General features: G+C 47.6%; 2 protein-coding genes and 1 pseudogene across 2 annotated transcripts in view; 2 read left to right on the top strand and 1 right to left on the bottom strand.

The window, feature by feature from the left end:
• Positions 1 to 18261, top strand: part of LOC135897779 (uncharacterized) — a 73223-nt gene that overhangs the window by 38783 nt on the left and 16179 nt on the right. The window lies entirely within an intron of this gene.
• On the bottom strand, positions 1345 to 1511 carry LOC135897812 (U2 spliceosomal RNA; annotated as a pseudogene).
• On the top strand, positions 3965 to 7588 carry LOC135896720 (uncharacterized). Its single transcript, XM_065425211.1, has 2 exons — positions 3965 to 4501; positions 6338 to 7588. Exons 1-2 carry the CDS (start codon positions 4204 to 4206, stop codon positions 6964 to 6966), a joined length of 927 nt encoding a protein of 308 aa, XP_065281283.1. The 5' UTR covers positions 3965 to 4203; the 3' UTR covers positions 6967 to 7588.

Here is an 18261-nt window from a genome sequence, read left to right as displayed (position 1 = left end):
CGCTACCACCAGCTGTTGGAACCTCAGTGCTGACACCCGTTATTGCAATGGGACCGCTGGCGCCCGTTGTTGCAAATGGGTCGCAAGCCCCAAGGGTAGCGTTGGCCTGGCGGCCTGGGGCACACTGGAAGCATCCGAAGGTCCCGGCAAAGCATGAGTCGACTGCTAACAGAACAACTTGTTTATTCTAGCATAGCAAAGAGCGGGCGGTCAGGTCGACCGAAGTGGAGAGACAGGAGAGCACGTTACTCAACAGAAGAAATCGGAGCCTCTGTCTTGGCATCCGAGGGCAGCTGCTTTTATACTCTTGGCGTCGCGGGCAAGAAGGAAGGTCACGGGATGACACCACGTGACAGCGAGGCACGGACGGACTGAGACACATGTAGAGACAAGGAGGTGACGCATCAGCCGGGCCGGCGCCGGTCAGACCTCCTCGCTTCACACTGGGGGAGCTCCTCTCCCCGGCTGCCGCGCTTTGACAAGCGTGGGCAGACACACACACACGCACACACGAAGACACGTGGCACTGAAACATGCCGGGACGCGCTCGGCGGGGATGCGTCGCGGCCGCTCCGAACGGGCCAAAATGTCCGCCGCTTTGAACGAAGCCCCGGCGTCCGTTGAATCCGCGCCGGCTACACCGCGCGTCATAGGCGAAACGTAACTACACCTACTTGGGGCAGGTAGTGACGGCGGATCCGGATCATGAGACGGAAATAATTAGGAGAATAAGAATGGGCTGGGGTGCGTTTGGCAGGCATTCTCAGATCATGAACAGCAGGTTGCCATTATCCCTCAAGAGAAAAGTATATAATAGCTGTGTCTTACCAGTACTCATCTACGGGGCAGAAACCTGGAGGCTTACGAAAAGAGTTCTACTCAAATTGAGGACGACGCAACGAGCTATGGAAAGAAGAATGATAGGTGTAACGTTAAGGGATAAGAAAAGAGCAGATTGGGTCAGGGAACAAACGCGTGTTAATGACGTCTTAGTCGAAATCAAGAAAAAGAAATGGGCATGGGCAGGACATGTAATGAGGAGAAAAGATAACCGATGGTCATTAAGGGTTACGGACTGGATCCCAAGGGAAGGGAAGCGTAGCAGGGGCGGCAGAAAGTTAGGTGGGTGGATGAGATTAAGAAGTTTGCAGGGACGGCGTGGCCGCAATTAGTACATGACCGGGGTTGTTGGAGAAATATGGGAGAGGCCTTTGCCCTGCAGTGGGCGTAACCAGGCTGATGATGATGATGATTATGATGATGGCAGCGAAGCTGTATATGGCTAGGTTCTGGTGAAAAATGTGTCCGTGCGCAAGAGCCGTGTAGATCGAGATCTTCTCCCCATGTACGTTGGCCGATGCCGAAAATAGTGCAATACTGGGCCTACCCGCGCCGGAGGTGAAGCAGTCTTTAAGCACTCCACCAACTTGCAAAAGTAAGTTTAATATCTTAGACCCAAATACAACCCATATCAGATATTAAGCAGATGAGAACAGATCTATAGAACAGGTCTATGATTTTTCAAGTCTTTGGCGTCCCCTTTCTTATGGATTAGAATTACGTTAGCGTTCTTCCAAGATTCCGGTACGCTCGAGGTCATGAGGCATTGCGCATACAGGGTGGCCAGTTTCTCTAGAACAATCTGCGCACCATACTTCAACAAATCTGCTGTTACCTGATCCTCCCCAGCTGCCTTTCCCCTTTGCATATCTCCCAAGGCTTTCTTTACTTCTTCCGGCGTTACCTTTGGGATTTCGAATTCCTCGAGACTATTTTCTCTTCCATTATCGTCGTGGGTGCCACTGGTACTGTATAAATCTGTATAGAACTCCTCAGCCACTTGAACTATCTCATCCATATTAGTAATGGTATTGCCGGCTTTGTCTCTTAACGCATACATCTGATTCTTGCCAATTCCTAGTTTCTTCTTCACTGTTTTTAGGCTTCCTCCGTTCCTGAGATCATGTTTAATTCTATCCATAATATACTTCCTTATGTCAGCTGTCTTACGCTTGTGGATTAACTTCGAAAGTTCTGCCAGTTCTATTCTAGCTGTAGGGTTAGAGGCTTTCATAGATTGGCGTTTCTTGATCAGATCTTTCGTCTCCCGTGATAGCTTACTGGCATCTGTCTAACGGAGTTACCACCGACTTCCATTGCACACTCCTTAATGATGCCCACAAGATTGTCGTGGATTGCTTCAAAACTAAGGTCCTCTACCTGAGTTAAAGCTGAATACCTGTTCTGTAGCTTGATCTGGAATTCCTCTATTTTCCCTCTTACCGCTAACTCATTGATCGCCTTCTTATGTACCAGTTTCTTCCGTTCCCTCCTCAGGTCTAGACTAATTCGAGTTCTTACCATCCTGTGGTCACTGCAGCGCACCTTGCTGAGCACGTCCACATCTTGTATGATGCCAGGGTTAGCGCAGGGTATGAGGTCTATTTCATTTCTAGTCTCGCCATTCGAGCTCCTCCACGTCCTCTTTCGGCTATCCCGCTCTCGGAAGAAGGTATTCATTATCCGCATATTATTCTGTTCCGCAAACTCTACTAATAACTCTCCCCTCCTATTCCTAGTGCCTATGCCATATTCCCCCTCTGCCTTGTCTCCAGCCTGCTTCTTGCCTACCTTGGCATTAAAGTCGCCCATTAGTATAGTGTATTTAGTTTTCGCTCGACCCATCGCCGATTCCACGTTTTCATAGAAGCTTTCGACTTCCCGGTCATCATGACTGGATGTAGGGGCGTAGACCTGTACAATCTTCATTGTGTACCTCTTATTAAGTTTCACGACAAGAACTGCCACCCTCTCGTTAATGCTATAGAATTCCTGTATGTTGCCAGCTATATTCTTATTAATCAGGAATCCGATTCCTAGTTCTCGTCTCTCTGGTAAGCCCCGGGGGCACAGGACGTGCCCGCTTTTTAGCACTGTATGTAATCGCAGAAACTGGGGCCCCGTAAATTTCCCAACTATGCAGTGAGGGGGCCAGTCAAAATAGTCGGTAGACTATTATGACGAGCACCCTCACCAGAGTGAGGGCCTTAAAGAATTGCTGACTCTCCCGCAATTGAGAGTAGATGTAAGCATTAAATGACTACCGGAAAAGCAGATTGGTTGGAGATGATTCTAGCCACAATCTTGATACTAGCCACCACATCACACAGCACCAGGCCATACTGTGAACTTGTCCACATGGACGTAATAGTTTCCTGTCACAGACAGAACCTCATTGCAAGTATCGTCTCGGTCAAATGGCCATTCACGACGCTACCGGTGCTGTCGGCGCGCCGAACGCACCGCGGACTTCACGAACTGCTGGCGTTGAAAAGAGCACAGTCAACTCTGTCTCATCGCGAAAAGGTGACATCAAAGTGTATAGAGCCCTGTATCTACCTTGTGAACGTCGCTGTTAGAAATAACGAATAAAACTTCAGCGTACTAGGAGTTACAGAAGAAGTAACCGCTTGAGCGAGATTGTGAATGAACATTTGGAAAAACTCGGAAGCGATATTTTTTGTAACTTGTTTGGAAAGTAATCAGCATGTGTAATGCGGTCTTAACTGGTTGCCCGGATGATCTCGTTTTGTTCGCGTAACTTGCCCAGATGTACTCGATGGAGTGTCCGGATAACGGCTCTGGCATTTGGCTGAAGGTCACTTGAAGGTCGTCGCCAACAAGAGCTAAAAGCATTTCATGCTTAAAAGAAATTGCAGGGGCACTTGTTATCCCTACGTGGATGAAGGCAAAAGCATTGCGACCACCGCGCCACGCCTGTGCTCGTTCCGTCGTTTTAATTGCGCCCTAAACGCCACCAAAATCCGTCGGTTCAAATCGCAGCAAAGGTCGAAGGTACAACTTCCAACAAAAGTCGTGGTTTCGAATGCCTCAATTAATTGTGCCTTTATCAACGCCAAAGGTCATCGGTTCTACTCCCACAAAAAGTTGAGGGTTCGACTCGCACGGATGGTTGCGGGCTCGAGTGCCTTAATAAGTTCTACCTTAATAAACTGTGACCTAATTAAATTCGCCTTAATTAAAACCAAAGGTCATGGCTTCGACTCCTACCAAAGGTCGAGGGTTCGCAGCCCTTTTGTTCCATCGTGTGGTCACGCCAACGCCGGATTTTCCACCTCACGAGCCAACAATGGTTTCCCGCTCGTAAGTGGCTCCATCGTCATCGCCACGAAGTAGAAGAAGATGGCGGTGCCCGAGAATGGCAGGGCGGGACAGCAACCCGATAGACCCAAGGATCCTGGCGCCAGCACTGCGTTTGTCACCGCCCTCACGCACGAGCAGCCGCCCGGACGACGGAACGAGGCCGGTAGACGTGCCTCGGTTTCCACGTTGGCGGCCGCAAGCCACAACCGGCGCCACAGTAAGCGGCAGCATGACGTCGTATCTCGGCCGACGGGGACTCGGGAACAACGCCGAGCGGCGTTCACGACTCGAAGCGTTCATCGGAGCGGCGCACTTCCCCATACTCTGGAGAAAACAGGTGAGTTTGCATTGTCGCCTACGTGGAGACAGCGAGGCCTAGCAGCAGCGGTAACGAGTGGAAGAAAATGCCATTATTTATTTACTTATTTAGTTATTTATTTGTTTACATTCATACGCAGTTAATAAATAAATAACTGATTAAATAAATAAATAAATAAATAAATAAATAAATAAATAAATAAATAAATAAATAAATAAATAAATAAATAAATAAATAAATAATTTCCGGGCCCGAAGGCAGTACAGAAAGGAGTGGGGAAAAAATGGCAATACGTGCAGCTAACAACAAAATAATACACGGCATCTTGTAAAGCGATCTGGAACTGGCGGTCATGAGCTATGCTTTCGATTGTAGAGGGAAGATGATTCCATGCGACGCTTGTTCTAGGAAGAAAAGAGTCATAAGCCAATTTTGGGCGAGAAGAAGGTAGACCCACCTTGAAGCGATGATCGGTCCTTGAACATATATAATGAGGTGGATAAAAGAGGACGTCCTTCAAATCGTTCTTACAGTAACAGATTTTGTGAAATAGATTAAGGCGAGATGACTTTCGACGCAGCAAGAGGTCAGGCCCGTTTAGACAAGTTAGGGTTGAAGGTACGAGTGAATGAAGATACGAGTAATTATGTGGTGCCAATTGAACAAGTCATACATCATCATCGTCATCATCATATTTTATGTCCACTGCTGGACGAAGGCCTCACCCTGCGATCTCCGATTTCCCCTGTCTGCGCCAACCGATTCCAACTAGCGCCAGCGAATTTCCTAATTTCATCGCCCCACCTAGTCTTCTGCCGTCCTGGACTCCGCATTCCTTCTCTTGGCACCAATTTAGTATACGTTAAAGCGACACTAAAGCGAGAGACTAATAGTCTGATACAGTAATCGCTCATCAATCTATGATTATTTCGTGGTTACAGGTTGATTGCCAGGAGAAAAAAAATGAAGGTCAAACATTTACACTTTGAATTTTGAGCCGAAACAGCTCGGGTGCCTCAGTGTGACGTCGCGAATATTGAAGAGCATCATTTAGTGTTCGGGCTGTCGGGGCGCTGTAAAGGTTCTTGAGACTTGTTCAGTTCAATCTTCGGACCTTCTTGAGTACAGCGTAGCATAGCTTTCCGACATAAATGTACCTGTGTATGCCCGAGCAGAGGACGTCAAAGTCCATGACGTCACAGCTCGTTGCTGAGTTCGGGAACTTCAAGACGGCGTCGCCGCCCACCTTGGGTATTTTCTGCCTTATACCAAGCGTTGTGTCCCAGTAAGAGTGACTGTTTGTGGTACTATAGAAAAGACATTCGCTAATAGAGCTCAGATAAATTTTCTCTTCAGTGTCGCCTTATCGTCGCAAACAGTCGTTGGTAGGAAGTTGATAGAAAAATACTAAGCCTATCCCACGTGAGCCTGAATACGTATAAAACTTCTTCCACTGGACTTTTGTAATTATGAACCTCCTTGTGCTCTTGAACTGCACCTTTCGCGTTCGCCAGTTCAGATTCAGAAACCATATCCGCCTTAGTGACTCTTTGGCTATGGCGTCCTGCTGCTGTGCACGAGGTGGCGGGTGCGATCACCGGCCGCGGCTGCCGCATTCCTGTGGGGATGGAATGAGAGGAACGCTTGTGGGTTTCTATTTAAATGTGCGTTAAACGAACCCCGGTGACCAAAATTATTCCGGTTTCCTCCGCTGCGTTGTACCTCACCGTGCAGTTTCTTGGGTGCTCTATCTCCCAAGTCGGTTCTTTGAGAAGCGTTGTATGCGCAGATATTTATACGAGACAATTCTTCGTTGTCACGCGCAGTTTCACTTTCCCCTCTAACGATTCTCAGCTCCGCTTGCCGGAAAGCCGGTGGCTGCGACAACCGAGGGCCTACCCAACCCGGCTTCTGCTGCCCCAGTTCGCCACGAGGAGAGGCAGCCCTCCATGCGACTCGCAACCGGCGGCGTCCAGGCGATCGGGGGCCACGAGGAAGACGCCCCCGAGGGCGCCGTGGCATGCGTGTGCGTCTACATGTGCGTCGTCGTCTTCGGAATCGCCGGTCTGCTCGTCTACGTCTTCCGGAGCCTGTCGCCCGTGCCGCCGCAAATCGAGCCGTGGACGTACGAGAGAACGGCGTTGACGGCGACGAAGCCGTCCGTAGCCTCCGAGACGCGCAAACTCGAACGCGGCGCCACTGGAATACCACTACTACCACTTGGGAGCAGACGTGCCACCGCACTAGCTTCGCCAGGTCCCAAGGCACGTGGTCGCGGAGCGTCGGAGAGTGGCGCAACCACCAGCGGCATCATCGGAACCGACGACGCGGGGGAAAGAAACGACGATCGCGAAGAAGCAGGAGACATCGGGTCTATCGGGTTGCTGTCCCGCCCTGCCATTCTCGGGCACCGCCATCTTCTTCTACTTCGTGGCGATGACGATGGAGCCACTTACGAGCGGGAAACCATTGTTGGCTCGTGAGGTGGAAAATCCGGCGTTGGCGTGACCACACGATGGAACAAAAGGGCTGCGAACCCTCGACCTTTGGTAGGAGTCGAAGCCATGACCTTTGGTTTTAATTAAGGCGAAGTTAATTAGGTCACAGTTTATTAAGGTAGAACTTATTAAGGCACTCGAGCCCGCAACCATCCGTGCGAGTCGAACCCTCAACTTTTTGTGGGAGTAGAACCGATGACCTTTGGCGTTGATAAAGGCACAATTCAGTTCCGGCCCCGGCGACGACGACGACGCCTGGCGAAGATCGGCTGCCCTTTGAACTGGTCGTGTTTGGGGCGCCGCCGAACGACGGGCGTCTTTCGAATGGGAGCTATGGGGATCGGCGACGGGAGGGAAAGGGTCATTTAGAGCATCGAGGGTTAGGGCGGCGTGTCGGTTGAACAGCCTTCACGCGTGGACTCGCCTGAAATGGCAGAAACGCGCATTTGTGCTGTATATATATATGTACGCTGTAATAACAATTTTCGTGATGGTGGTTAGCCGCTACACTCTGACTCACTGAACAATTTATTGCGTGCTTCCCTATGTAATTTCTCGCGTTCTTTGTCTACTATGGCTGCCGCGATTAAATTTGTCGCACATTTGGTCCAATGTCATGTTTATTGCGCACGGTTGGCTGTTTGGGATATTCGGTCGAAAAATATTAGCATTTACGTATAGTGACTATACAATGGAAGATCGAATGGAATAAGACAATATTGGCTTCGTTATTCGAAAGATTCGGCTATTCGCACGCTCATACTTTTTTTAGTGATCTCACTCGATTTGGTCAGAGCCGAGAAAGTAAGACATACGCCAGCTATCTTCGTGGAAACGAGGCCGGTGTATATGTAACGCTTGATCGTGCTCGATCCCGTATCTTATCTGATAATGCAAGGGGAATGCCATTCTGACCACTGACCAAGCGTAAAAAAGAAACGCATCACTATATTTCTCTGTATACGTTGGTTGATTATTTATGTATATGGTTTAACATAGGTCAATATGTCTTTACATCTAACCTAGGAAAACTCACCGTAAGAACCTTACACGACCGCATAGATAATTGGCTGATAGAGAACAGGATATCGAGTCCATGCGAAATTGGCTTCAGACGTGGGTGCTCGATTTGGTGTGCCCATGTCGACTTACAAAGTCGTATTCAACCAGCTCGATTTCAGACAGAATATGGAGCGTCACATTGGATATCACTGAGGCATATGACAGTGCAGAACATGTAAGCCTAATAAATGCGCTTCAGAATGCAGGCCTGCGATATTATTTTGTCGCGTAGGATTATGAATTTTTATGCGGCTGGGAATTTTACTGCCCTCTACACGCATTGTCTTCATCTACGTATACGTATCAACAGTCAAGAGGTCTACCACAAGGATTGCTGTTTAATGTTTTACTGAGTACTGTACCTTTAAATGTGGATGTGTACGCATATACCGACGACATAGCATTTTTTGCTGCATGGGTAGATTTACGTGCTTTGCACCAAACTCTACATTCCTATATCGGCCGCATAGGATTGTGGCTTGATGGCATTAACCTCTCTCTGTCAGGGCAGTGTGGGGATTGCATGATTATAATATATTGCATGTATGTTCGCCCGATAATAGAGCTCGGCTGCGTTTTGTTTTCTGTTTGACCAGCATGCAAAATTCCGCCTGTGATTCTATTTGGACGGAAGGCATTACGTTTATGTCTTGTGTTCCCTAAATTTTCGCTAATGAAATCTTGCACCAATAAGCATGCCTGCCTTCTCTTCTCATGCGATTGCATATGCTAACAGTACAAACCTTTCTGAAGATATATGCATCACCACAGAAGAGACCACGAGATATTTTCATTAATGAATCAGCCTCATTTTTTTAAACTACCAATGGTATCACTGACGTTGTCCTGGAGTTGTTTTCGTACAAAAAGTTTTGACCCATTTAATGTTCACCTATGTGAGGTGGCCTTATTAAATTATTCTTACAGTCGCTACAATTCAAATATGAAAATTTTCGAAACAATGCTAAGCATTCCCCCTTTCAATATCTGAATAGTATCTTGGAAGATCACCTTGCACATCTGGATACTAAGACCGTTATAGCAACTGATGCTTCCGTATGTAAAGAAAAGGCAAGTGTGGACATTGTATCAACTCATCTACATTAGTCTTTTTTTTCATTCGGCTACCGTCAGTGACTTCACGCTTATCTTTCAGGCGGAATTATTGGCGGTTGTCTCAGCTTTACGCAAATTACCATCATGTGTGTCGCCAGCCGTGATCTTAAACGATTGTCTGTCTGTCTGTTCTTCACTAACCACTTCCAAATTGTCACATTTATTAGAAACTTTCTATTCGCTTCTCCCAAGACACGTACGTCTCGTTCGTTTAGTGTAGGTGCGAGACCACCAAGATCTAGGCTCAAGCGAATGTGCAGATGCACTCGTAGTGGCATCCCATTATGGTTATATAATCCCAATTTTAGCTACGTCAGATTTCATCACTGCTGCGCGATTCAGAATATACAATACTACAAATAACGACCTGCCGTGGTTGCTCTGTGGCTATGGTGTTGGGCTGCTGAGCACGAGGTCGCGGGATCGAATCCCGGCCACGGCGGCCGCATTTCGATGGGGGTGAAATGCGAAAACACCTGTGTGCTTAGATTTAGGTGCACGTTAAAGAACCCCAGGTGGTCAAAATTTCCGGAGTCCTCCACTATGGCGTGCCTCATAATCAGAAAGTGGTTTTGGCACGTAAAACGCCAAATATTATTATTATTACAAATAACTTAGCGCAATCGTCGTTGGCAACATCTGGTTTACCGCATCTGAATTTTCCTGGGAACACCAAATGGTGCTCCACTAGAAAAATGTAAGTAACAATTACGAGACTACGGTGCCGCGTCCCCGAACTGAACTTTTATCTCCACAGGTCTGGCTATGTCGCCTTTATGCCCTTTGCGCCTACATAAGTAAAGAAAGTTAATCTCTGCAAGACTTGTTTTTGACATGCCACCGTTTTACTATACAACGCAAAAGATTTTTAGAAGAACCCTTCCAAAAGCTTGGCTTGAATTTGACCCTTCCTGTAGTTCTTTCCTCTAGGGCTACGTTACTAGGTTACGGCCTTAGGAACGTTTGTGAAGCCCTCTGCATCTGTCTGCGTGAGACAAAAAAGAATTGCATGCTGGAGTTCTTCTTGATACCTATTATGTTTATAAAATGCTTTTTCATGTAATGCTTAGATATTGGATTATTCAAAGCTGTAGCAGTGGACACTTTAAATCTCATTTGCCAGATACTTATTTCATTGAAAAAAAAATCGATAAGAGCTTCTTCACCGCCAGATTCATGGCCGATCCCCTAGAGTAGGTTGCGCCATTTTACTAGGGAAACACTAACATCTAGAAGGCACCGAACTTCCCTCCTTCGCGAACCGCGGCCTGCGTTGCTACAGAGGAGGTGAAGAGGCCTGCGATCACCGCCGGCAGTCGGGACGTGGACGCTGGTCACCCGGGCCCTGCGCGATGCCGCTTGACGACCTGGAGCAATGGCGGAAGCGCAGCGAGCTCACCTTCGTCAGCCTCGCAATCGGCTCCATCAACGTGGTCGCGTTTCCCTAGCTCCTCTACGGCAACGGAGGAGGTCTGCCACTTGAGAGCGTCTATGAGGCTTGAGATTTAAGGTCCCTCTATAATTTTCAAGGTAGCGCCATCTGCCGCGCGCGCCACCTAGGAAGTTCCTGTAGCAGACGGCGCCCACGCTAAACCGCGGCGCCGAGGCATTCGTGAGGTGAAAAAATATCTGCATACGCGCGGAAATAAAACCTTCTGGTGCCTGACTGTGGCGAAAAACGAAAGAAGGACCCAAACTGCTAAATTTAGTCCTTTAATTTCAAATAAGTGCTCCAAGAAAATAGCTCAAGAGAGCGTAATGAGGGCTTGATCGCCTCGATTCTGCGTGTTTACATTTCGTTCGTTTGCGCTCAATCGCCGCGCGAGCCTTGGTGATTGCTTACGCTTAATCCCGTATGCTCTGTGAAATCTTTTGCATGTAAGTGTGCTGCGTACAGATAGCGGTTGCATTGAACGAAGGAGTCGTGTAAAAATGAGGGCTGACAGTCGCTTGGACCGGAAAACTTTCGACATAACGTCGCTCAAACGTGCGATTCCCAAAGCGCGCGACCCTCACGGCAACTAAACAACATCCTGTGTGTTTGTGGAAACGAGTGCGCCAACAGTCTTCTTGTCGCTGAGTGTGTCTGTCGTGTAGCGATTACACGACGACTGCTGTGTCTTGTGGTTCAATGCTACGAGCCAGTGCAACTGTCGTGACATGATGGAGAGGTGGTATGGATCGTGTCAGCGTGTCTCCTCGATCGTGTTCGGGCCGCCAGCGCGATCTGATCTCGCGGCACACCAACATCGAGCGTAGTGTGTGCGCGTGTGTGAATGTGGTTTACTGTTCTCGTGAACCGTGCGACGTCGCCGCGTAAACTCGAATCATGACGCGCATTGTTGTGTTTATCCCTTTTCGCCTCCGTGCACCGCTAAATCCCCGTAAGAATTAGAGGGCCCTTATACGAAACGCACGCGGATTGACCCAGCTATTACTGCACTGTCTTTTGCTGGATATCCGCGTATCGCTTGTGGCGTTTTTCTTATGTTCATTTGCAGTTGTGTGTTTTTCATCAGTAAAATGGCACTGCCGATTACTGAAACATCCTCGAGTGTAAGGGAATCTTGGAAGGAACGAGGTCGCAGCTGTATGTAATGTACTTTGATATACTGTATTACGCTTTATTATTTGACGGCCAGTAGCTGTGGCTATGCAGTATTCGTTCTTAAAAACAGAGTAATGCAGGCACTTAGCAATATATTTATTCTAGGGGTGTGCGAATATTGAAATTTTCGAATACGAATCGAATACGAATAAGGCGAAAAACTGTCTTCGAATATCGAATCGAATATCGAATATATGTGTACTATTAAAATATTGCAAAACGAGGTAACAATAGCTTTATTACCCTTTTAAAAATAATATTGCATTTTACGAGGCTGCTTCAGGTTAAAGAGGCACTCATTCTAGGTAATCCACTCAGGTAATGTAAGGTAATGCTCTGTCAGGTAAACGCTTGTTACAGATTATCGCGAAGGAAAATTGACTGCTCAACATGTTCAGAAAGTAAAGGCTCTCTATGCACTGTGACAACATTGGTCCAGGTAACATTTTCTAGGTGCATATTTTATTGCGCATACTTACAAAGCCCGAAAGTACATCATATATTGTTATGAAAGAACCCTGGAATAAAGCTTGGTAAAAAAAAAATTGAAACTGATCATGTCTCACGGGCCTGATGCAGATAGACTGGTACAGAGCGTACACATTCATAGTAAGGTTCGTTACAGCACTTAAGATCGCAGTGCTGTAACGCTGTGTCGTCGTTTTGTACCTTCTTTTGTCCTTGTTTTGTGTTGCGCTGTAACGAACCTTACTATGAATCCCAACCAACTGGCCCAACTTGCCATCTTGATGCAGAGCATACAGATAATGAGCGGATCATGTGAAGCTCTCAGTGAATAAACATGTTCTTAGGAGAATGTGGAGCAAGCGTATAATTCGTTAATTGCTAAATTATTCACAGTCTGTCCGAATATATTCGCCGTTTCGTCCATTATTCGGCCGTCCTCGAATATTCGGGAATTTACGAATATGCTTTTCTCGAATCGAATACGCTTCGAATAAGGAAAATATTCGATTCGTATTCGAAATTTCGAATATTCGCACACCCCTAATTTATTCACATATGCAATGCACAAAATACGATTAGGATATTGGAAAATACATTTGGAGATGCTGTAAAGCGCAGTTAACAACGCGCGCACAAACACAGGAAAGTGTAAAAGTAGAATTCGCTGCTGAATTTTATTTTTTATCGCACGTAACGCAATGCGGATATTTGTCAGCGAGTTAATGCGTTTCTGCCCCACTATTTACTTGCATGCTAGGTCATACTGCACTTGCTAACTCAATGGGCTCGTAATGCACTAAAAACAGTAATCTCCACAAACTTCGGCCGTCAACATTCATGCGCGCGAATGAAATAATACTGCAGCTCTGCGCACACAGGTGTATACTTTCTCTCGCACCTTCGTATCGCTCTACGTTACTTTCCTCGCATAGTCGTGCAGTTACCGACGGTTCAGTCTTTCCGTCCATTTCTATGCAACCAGAATTACCTTCTGGTTAGGTTTTGTTTGCTGCGCGGGATGCAAAATAACTTCTTGTCGCCCTCCGTCTGATCTCGGCACCCATCCGCACAGCAACAAGGCATTTCGGTCCTTCGCATCCTAGGTCATGCCGATCTATTCAGCGGGCTCACAGCGAACTAAAATAAAAATCTCCACAAACATCGGCCCTCAACATTCATGCACGCGAGTGAAATACTATCACCGCTCGACACACGCACGTGTATACTTTCTATGGCACCTTTGTATCGTTGTATGTTACTTGCCTCGCATAGTCGTGCTGTTACCGACGGTTCAAAGCCCGTCCGTGCAATTCTGTGTAACCATACTTTTCGTCTGGTTAGGTTCTGGTTGCCGCGCGCGATGCAAAATAACTTCTTGCCATCTTTCGTCCGGTTTCGACACCCAAACGCACAGCAACAAGGCATTTCGGACCTCCCGGAACGAAATTATCGCCGCGATGTGCAAGGCACAACAGGCGAAACGCGCGCTCTTCGCCCGGCGCGCAGGAACTTTCATGGCGGCAAAGGGGCGGAGCAAGGTACATGTCACCGATCAGCCTATCGCAGGCGTTGTCGGCTGGATCAAAGCCTGGCGGTGCTTTTAAAAGATTGATGGACTTCATTGAGATTCAGGCCCGAGAAGAGTCGCACTATCACGTTGATGACGTGTCACCAGACTTTGGCGTACTCCTCATAGCAGTAATCTTCACGCTGCCTTGTTCCTGGCCCGTGTTCCTTCACACGTCTTAGGTGGGAAAGACACCAAACCTTGCGAAGAAGCAGCGCACCTGAATAGTGTCACTGGCAACTAAATTTGTTTACAGAAAACAAGGCCGTCATCTGCATCGCACAAAGAAGCCACGGCTGACGGCCCTGTTTCTTCTTGTTGTTTGGATCCTTGACAGCAGGTATTTATTCTTGTGTCAAGAAATAAAGCGCTCAGTTGTTAGTGCGCCTACGCTGTTCTCTCGTGTCTCCTGACTTCGCCCGTTGTTTTATTTGGCGCCTTCATTGTAATCATGCATAACCAACTCGGCCAACAGCACGTGCTCTGTGAAAATTAGAGATTGAGTATTTACGAGTGAAGGATATTATATTGCGTTTAGATGAATTAAGAGTGTAATTGTAAACCCAAGTGTTACACCAATTCCAAGTAAGCTGAAGGTCGTTTGAAGAATGAGGTTGTCATCGGGGCTGGTTATAGGGCAGTAAATAACGCATTCGTCTGCGAATATTCGCACTCAGGATGGCAAGTTATTAGCAAGATCGTTAATGTATATTAAGAATAGTATCGGCCCAAGAACGCTACCTTGTGGCACGCCAGAAGAGAAAAGAGGCGCTGAAAGATTTTGACGATTGTAAATAGCCGGTGATTAAAAAATCAGTTCCGGAGCCAAGTTAGTGTCAGTGAAACCAATCTTAGTGCGTTTAACTTTGAAGTCAGGCGGCAATGGGCTACGCGATCAAACGCGTTGCGACGTATAGCTGACGTCCATTGCAGCAGAGGAGCGAATGTAACTTTCATTTATATAATTGCATATGGTAGCACACTGTTTAATTTACTGTTCATTTAACTGAAGCCTGTTACATCCCGAGAACATACTGAAATCGCCCTTAAGATGTCCTGGAATGGTCTTGGGCAGATTGTCAGATACGAGCCAAATGGACGTGTGGATCAAAGTAGGACTAGTCGACATTTTAGGGTGACCTAGGGGTGAAACGTCCTCGATCTGTTCACTAAACGTCCACATTAACTCAACTAGTTCACAATCACTTTGTGTTACTTGAAAATGGCGGCTGAAAGCCAGCCGTACCTTACACCCGGGCTTTCGTCAGTGACGCATTTCTGATTAGCTTCAATGGATGCCTTTGTACTACATAATTATTAGCGTTCTGTCTAACTTTAGCCACCACAAATTATGTATCGTGAAGCTCACAACTAAACAGCCCAGTGTTCTTGTCTAATTGCTCAAGATTTCAAGATTTCAGGGGACTCGCGGCAGTCTGAGCGGCATCAGCACGGCCGAATCGACGGCTCGCTAGCGCCACTCTCGAACACCGACTGCTCTTGTTCTTGCACGTGGGACGACTACAAAACAGATACATGACATGCTTCTGGCAGAGGCTTAGGATACAATGCTCTGCATGACGTCAGTCCGCACATTGCATGCACATGAATTGAATGTGTTGCACAAACGAGACAGGACAAGTAAATGATAAAAAGAAAGAGAAAAAGCAGGTTCGAAAGAAAGAATGTGAGGAAAACGAAAGTAAATAAAACGAAGCAACACGTTGAGCCAGGTTTCATGTCAAGCTGCCGAGCTCTTGTTTTCAGTAACGGTGTCTTCCTCCGCATCGTAACCTCCATGGTCTACCAAGGTTGTGTCTACAGTCGGTACCCAGGCAACGCGACTAGTTTTGTCAGCCATCGGATCCGGCAGCGGACCCGACGCGTTCGAGGCCGTCATCCTGGCCTGGGGACTGATCCTGGTGGCCGCCCGTCTTGCTGTCTCCTCCAACGTCTGGTGCCTCAGCGCGGAGCTCGTGAAGAAGACAATCAGAGCCAGCGTTACGGCGGTCAGCACGACTACGTAGACGATCAGGCAGCGCTGCCACGAGTGGTCGTCCCACAGGTCCATCTCCTTGGAGACGCCGACGGCTGTGCTTGCGGCCGCTGGCGTCGCCGCTCGCTCCGATGGATTTGTCGGATTTGTCGGATTTGGCGTGGCATTTGACGTACGCCATTCACCGCGGATCTCCAGACTTTTCGATCCTGGAGGACACGCCGTTCCAGCGTTGCCCTGGGACGTTCTCCAGTGCTGAAGCGGCCTCGGCGTCGTGCTATGTTGCTCCACCATCGGGATATACTCCAAGGCTGTCTGGTAAACGCTGTTTGAACAATTTGCCGAACAAGCGGCATCGTGAGCTGGCATTGCTGACCCGATGTGAGCTGGCAAGAAGCCAATATAGCGTGTGTTCTTCTTCTTCATCGCCTACGAGTGCATTACGACCAGCAATCGCACCATGCAGGACGAATAAGAAGCGTGAACGGGATATTGTATGCGACAATACAGAAGTCTTGTTATAGTGTTCATCATGTTTTGTCTTTTCCAAGTGACGGGAGCCAGATTGTCGCCGTTTAATATATAAACTTGCCTAGCAGTGACACCCGAACCCTGCCGTCATGTTTTCTAACGTAGGATTCCCTAAAGCTGCAGCCAACTATTATGGCTGATAACACGGTCATAGATTGCACAAACCACAGCTCGATCTGCATATTATATATCGCACAGCGCTTACATAACACATTACGCCATATATGGTCGCAAATCTTCACCGAAAGTTATGCCAGCAAATCGTGAGCTTTTACTCTGTGTCCGAGAGTCTCACGTTGGGAGGGCGCGAGGGGTTATGCTGATAAGCGGAAATTATGACACGCTTTCCGGAATATAAGCTGCGGTGGTTGTTATGCTAACCGTTATCAAACACTGTCTGGTTCTTAACCTTACATGAGTAGGAAGCAAGGGGCACTAGGAAGAAGAAGAAACTTTATTGAAGAATAGTCCGGCAGTTCTTTGTGTGGTGGCCTCAGGTGGCGGCTCGAAGTCCCTGGACTCGGGCGGCATCTTCGGCTTGCCGGACGGCCCAGAGCTGGTCTGCCAGCTCTGAACGTTTGAGTTTTTCAGCTTTCTTTGAATCTCTTGCCCACTTTCGCATTTGTCAGTTTCTGGCCGTTTACTGCCAACTTGGGACACTAAGTTTCACTGGGTGTTTCTAGCGCCGAAAGGAATTACTAGCAAATGCGCCTATACAACCCTTGTATGCTGACCAAGTATGCCCGCTTTTGTTCTGCGTAAGAGAACATACATTCCTACATAAACCTCAACATATAATGTTTGCTCGCATGAATCTCCGAAGCACACCGACCTGTTAAAGGAATGATGAATTGTATTAAAGAGATAAGTTAACTTGCTTTATTTTCTTTCATTTAACCTTTCAGTATGTGTCAGTGGGTGAGTGCCCGATCATGGGCAATCCCACTGAACAAGCAAGTCCGTCTGCGATTCCTGCATAAATCGAATCAAACCGAATCAAACCAAATCGGTCTTTGTACAACATCAGATAGGCATCACCAATAAACAATGCTTCGCTTCACATTGATTCCAGCATGTGCGTTGGATCTGCATGCAATATCAACAGGGCAGACTAGAAGAGGTATACGACGAAACAAAGGAATTCAACGTGGAATTGAATTGTGGGGTTTTACGTGCCGAAACTGCGATTTCATTATGGGGGGCGCACCGCAGCAGGGTACTTCGGAATAATTTTGACCACCGGGAGATCTTTATGGGCCCCCAATGCACGCGACATGCGCGTTTTCTTATATCGACCTCATCAAAATGAGGCCGCCGTAACTGGGAATCCATACCGCGACCTCGTGCTTAGCAGCGCAACACCCTAAATCGGCTAAGCCACCGCGGCGGGTGAAGACGACATGGGCATTTAAGGAGAACTGTTTGGAAAAACAATAAACGTGCTCCTATGGTAATATGTAACACACACACGCACACACACATCGCCAGCAGACAGAGCAGTGAAGGAAAGTTACGGGGAAATTAGCTGTGGTTGTACTTGAAATGTAGAAAATAATGAAAGGGGAAATGAAAGTGGGCGAAAAATAATTTGGCGCCGGTGGGTACCGAACCCGCAACCTCTGCATCATGCGTGCGCTGCACTACCAATTGTGCGACGGCGACAGTTATCAATCCGGCCAGAATTTTCGGTATTTATGGTTTATTTGATCTTGTCCTGGGAGCGCCACTCAGCGCCATAGTGGGGGGATGTGGAACACCCCTTTTCTTGCCCGATGGCGCCACTAATAAATCGGCTAATAAAGCCTCGCATGCTACCTAGTGGCATCAAGACCACTAGGTAGTACTCGAGACACTCGCTATGAATGAACGAAAAGAGGAGGGAAACCGCGGGGCTCGTTTTTTGTTGAGCTTTGGCTTACGACTTCGTGGGAA

Source organism: Dermacentor albipictus, chromosome 1 (genome assembly GCF_038994185.2).
Source record: "Dermacentor albipictus isolate Rhodes 1998 colony chromosome 1, USDA_Dalb.pri_finalv2, whole genome shotgun sequence".
Taxonomy (NCBI): Eukaryota; Metazoa; Arthropoda; class Arachnida; order Ixodida; family Ixodidae; genus Dermacentor; species Dermacentor albipictus.
This window is presented reverse-complemented; position numbering and strand designations above follow the sequence as displayed.

Coding starts and splice junctions, on each gene's coding strand:
- LOC135896720 (XM_065425211.1), top strand. CDS start 4,204: ATGGCGGTGCCCGAGAATGGCAGGGCGGGACAGCAACCCGATAGACCC. Junction 4,502..6,337: donor CCATACTCTGGAGAAAACAG/GTGAGTTTGCAT, acceptor AACGATTCTCAG/CTCCGCTTGCCGGAAAGCCG.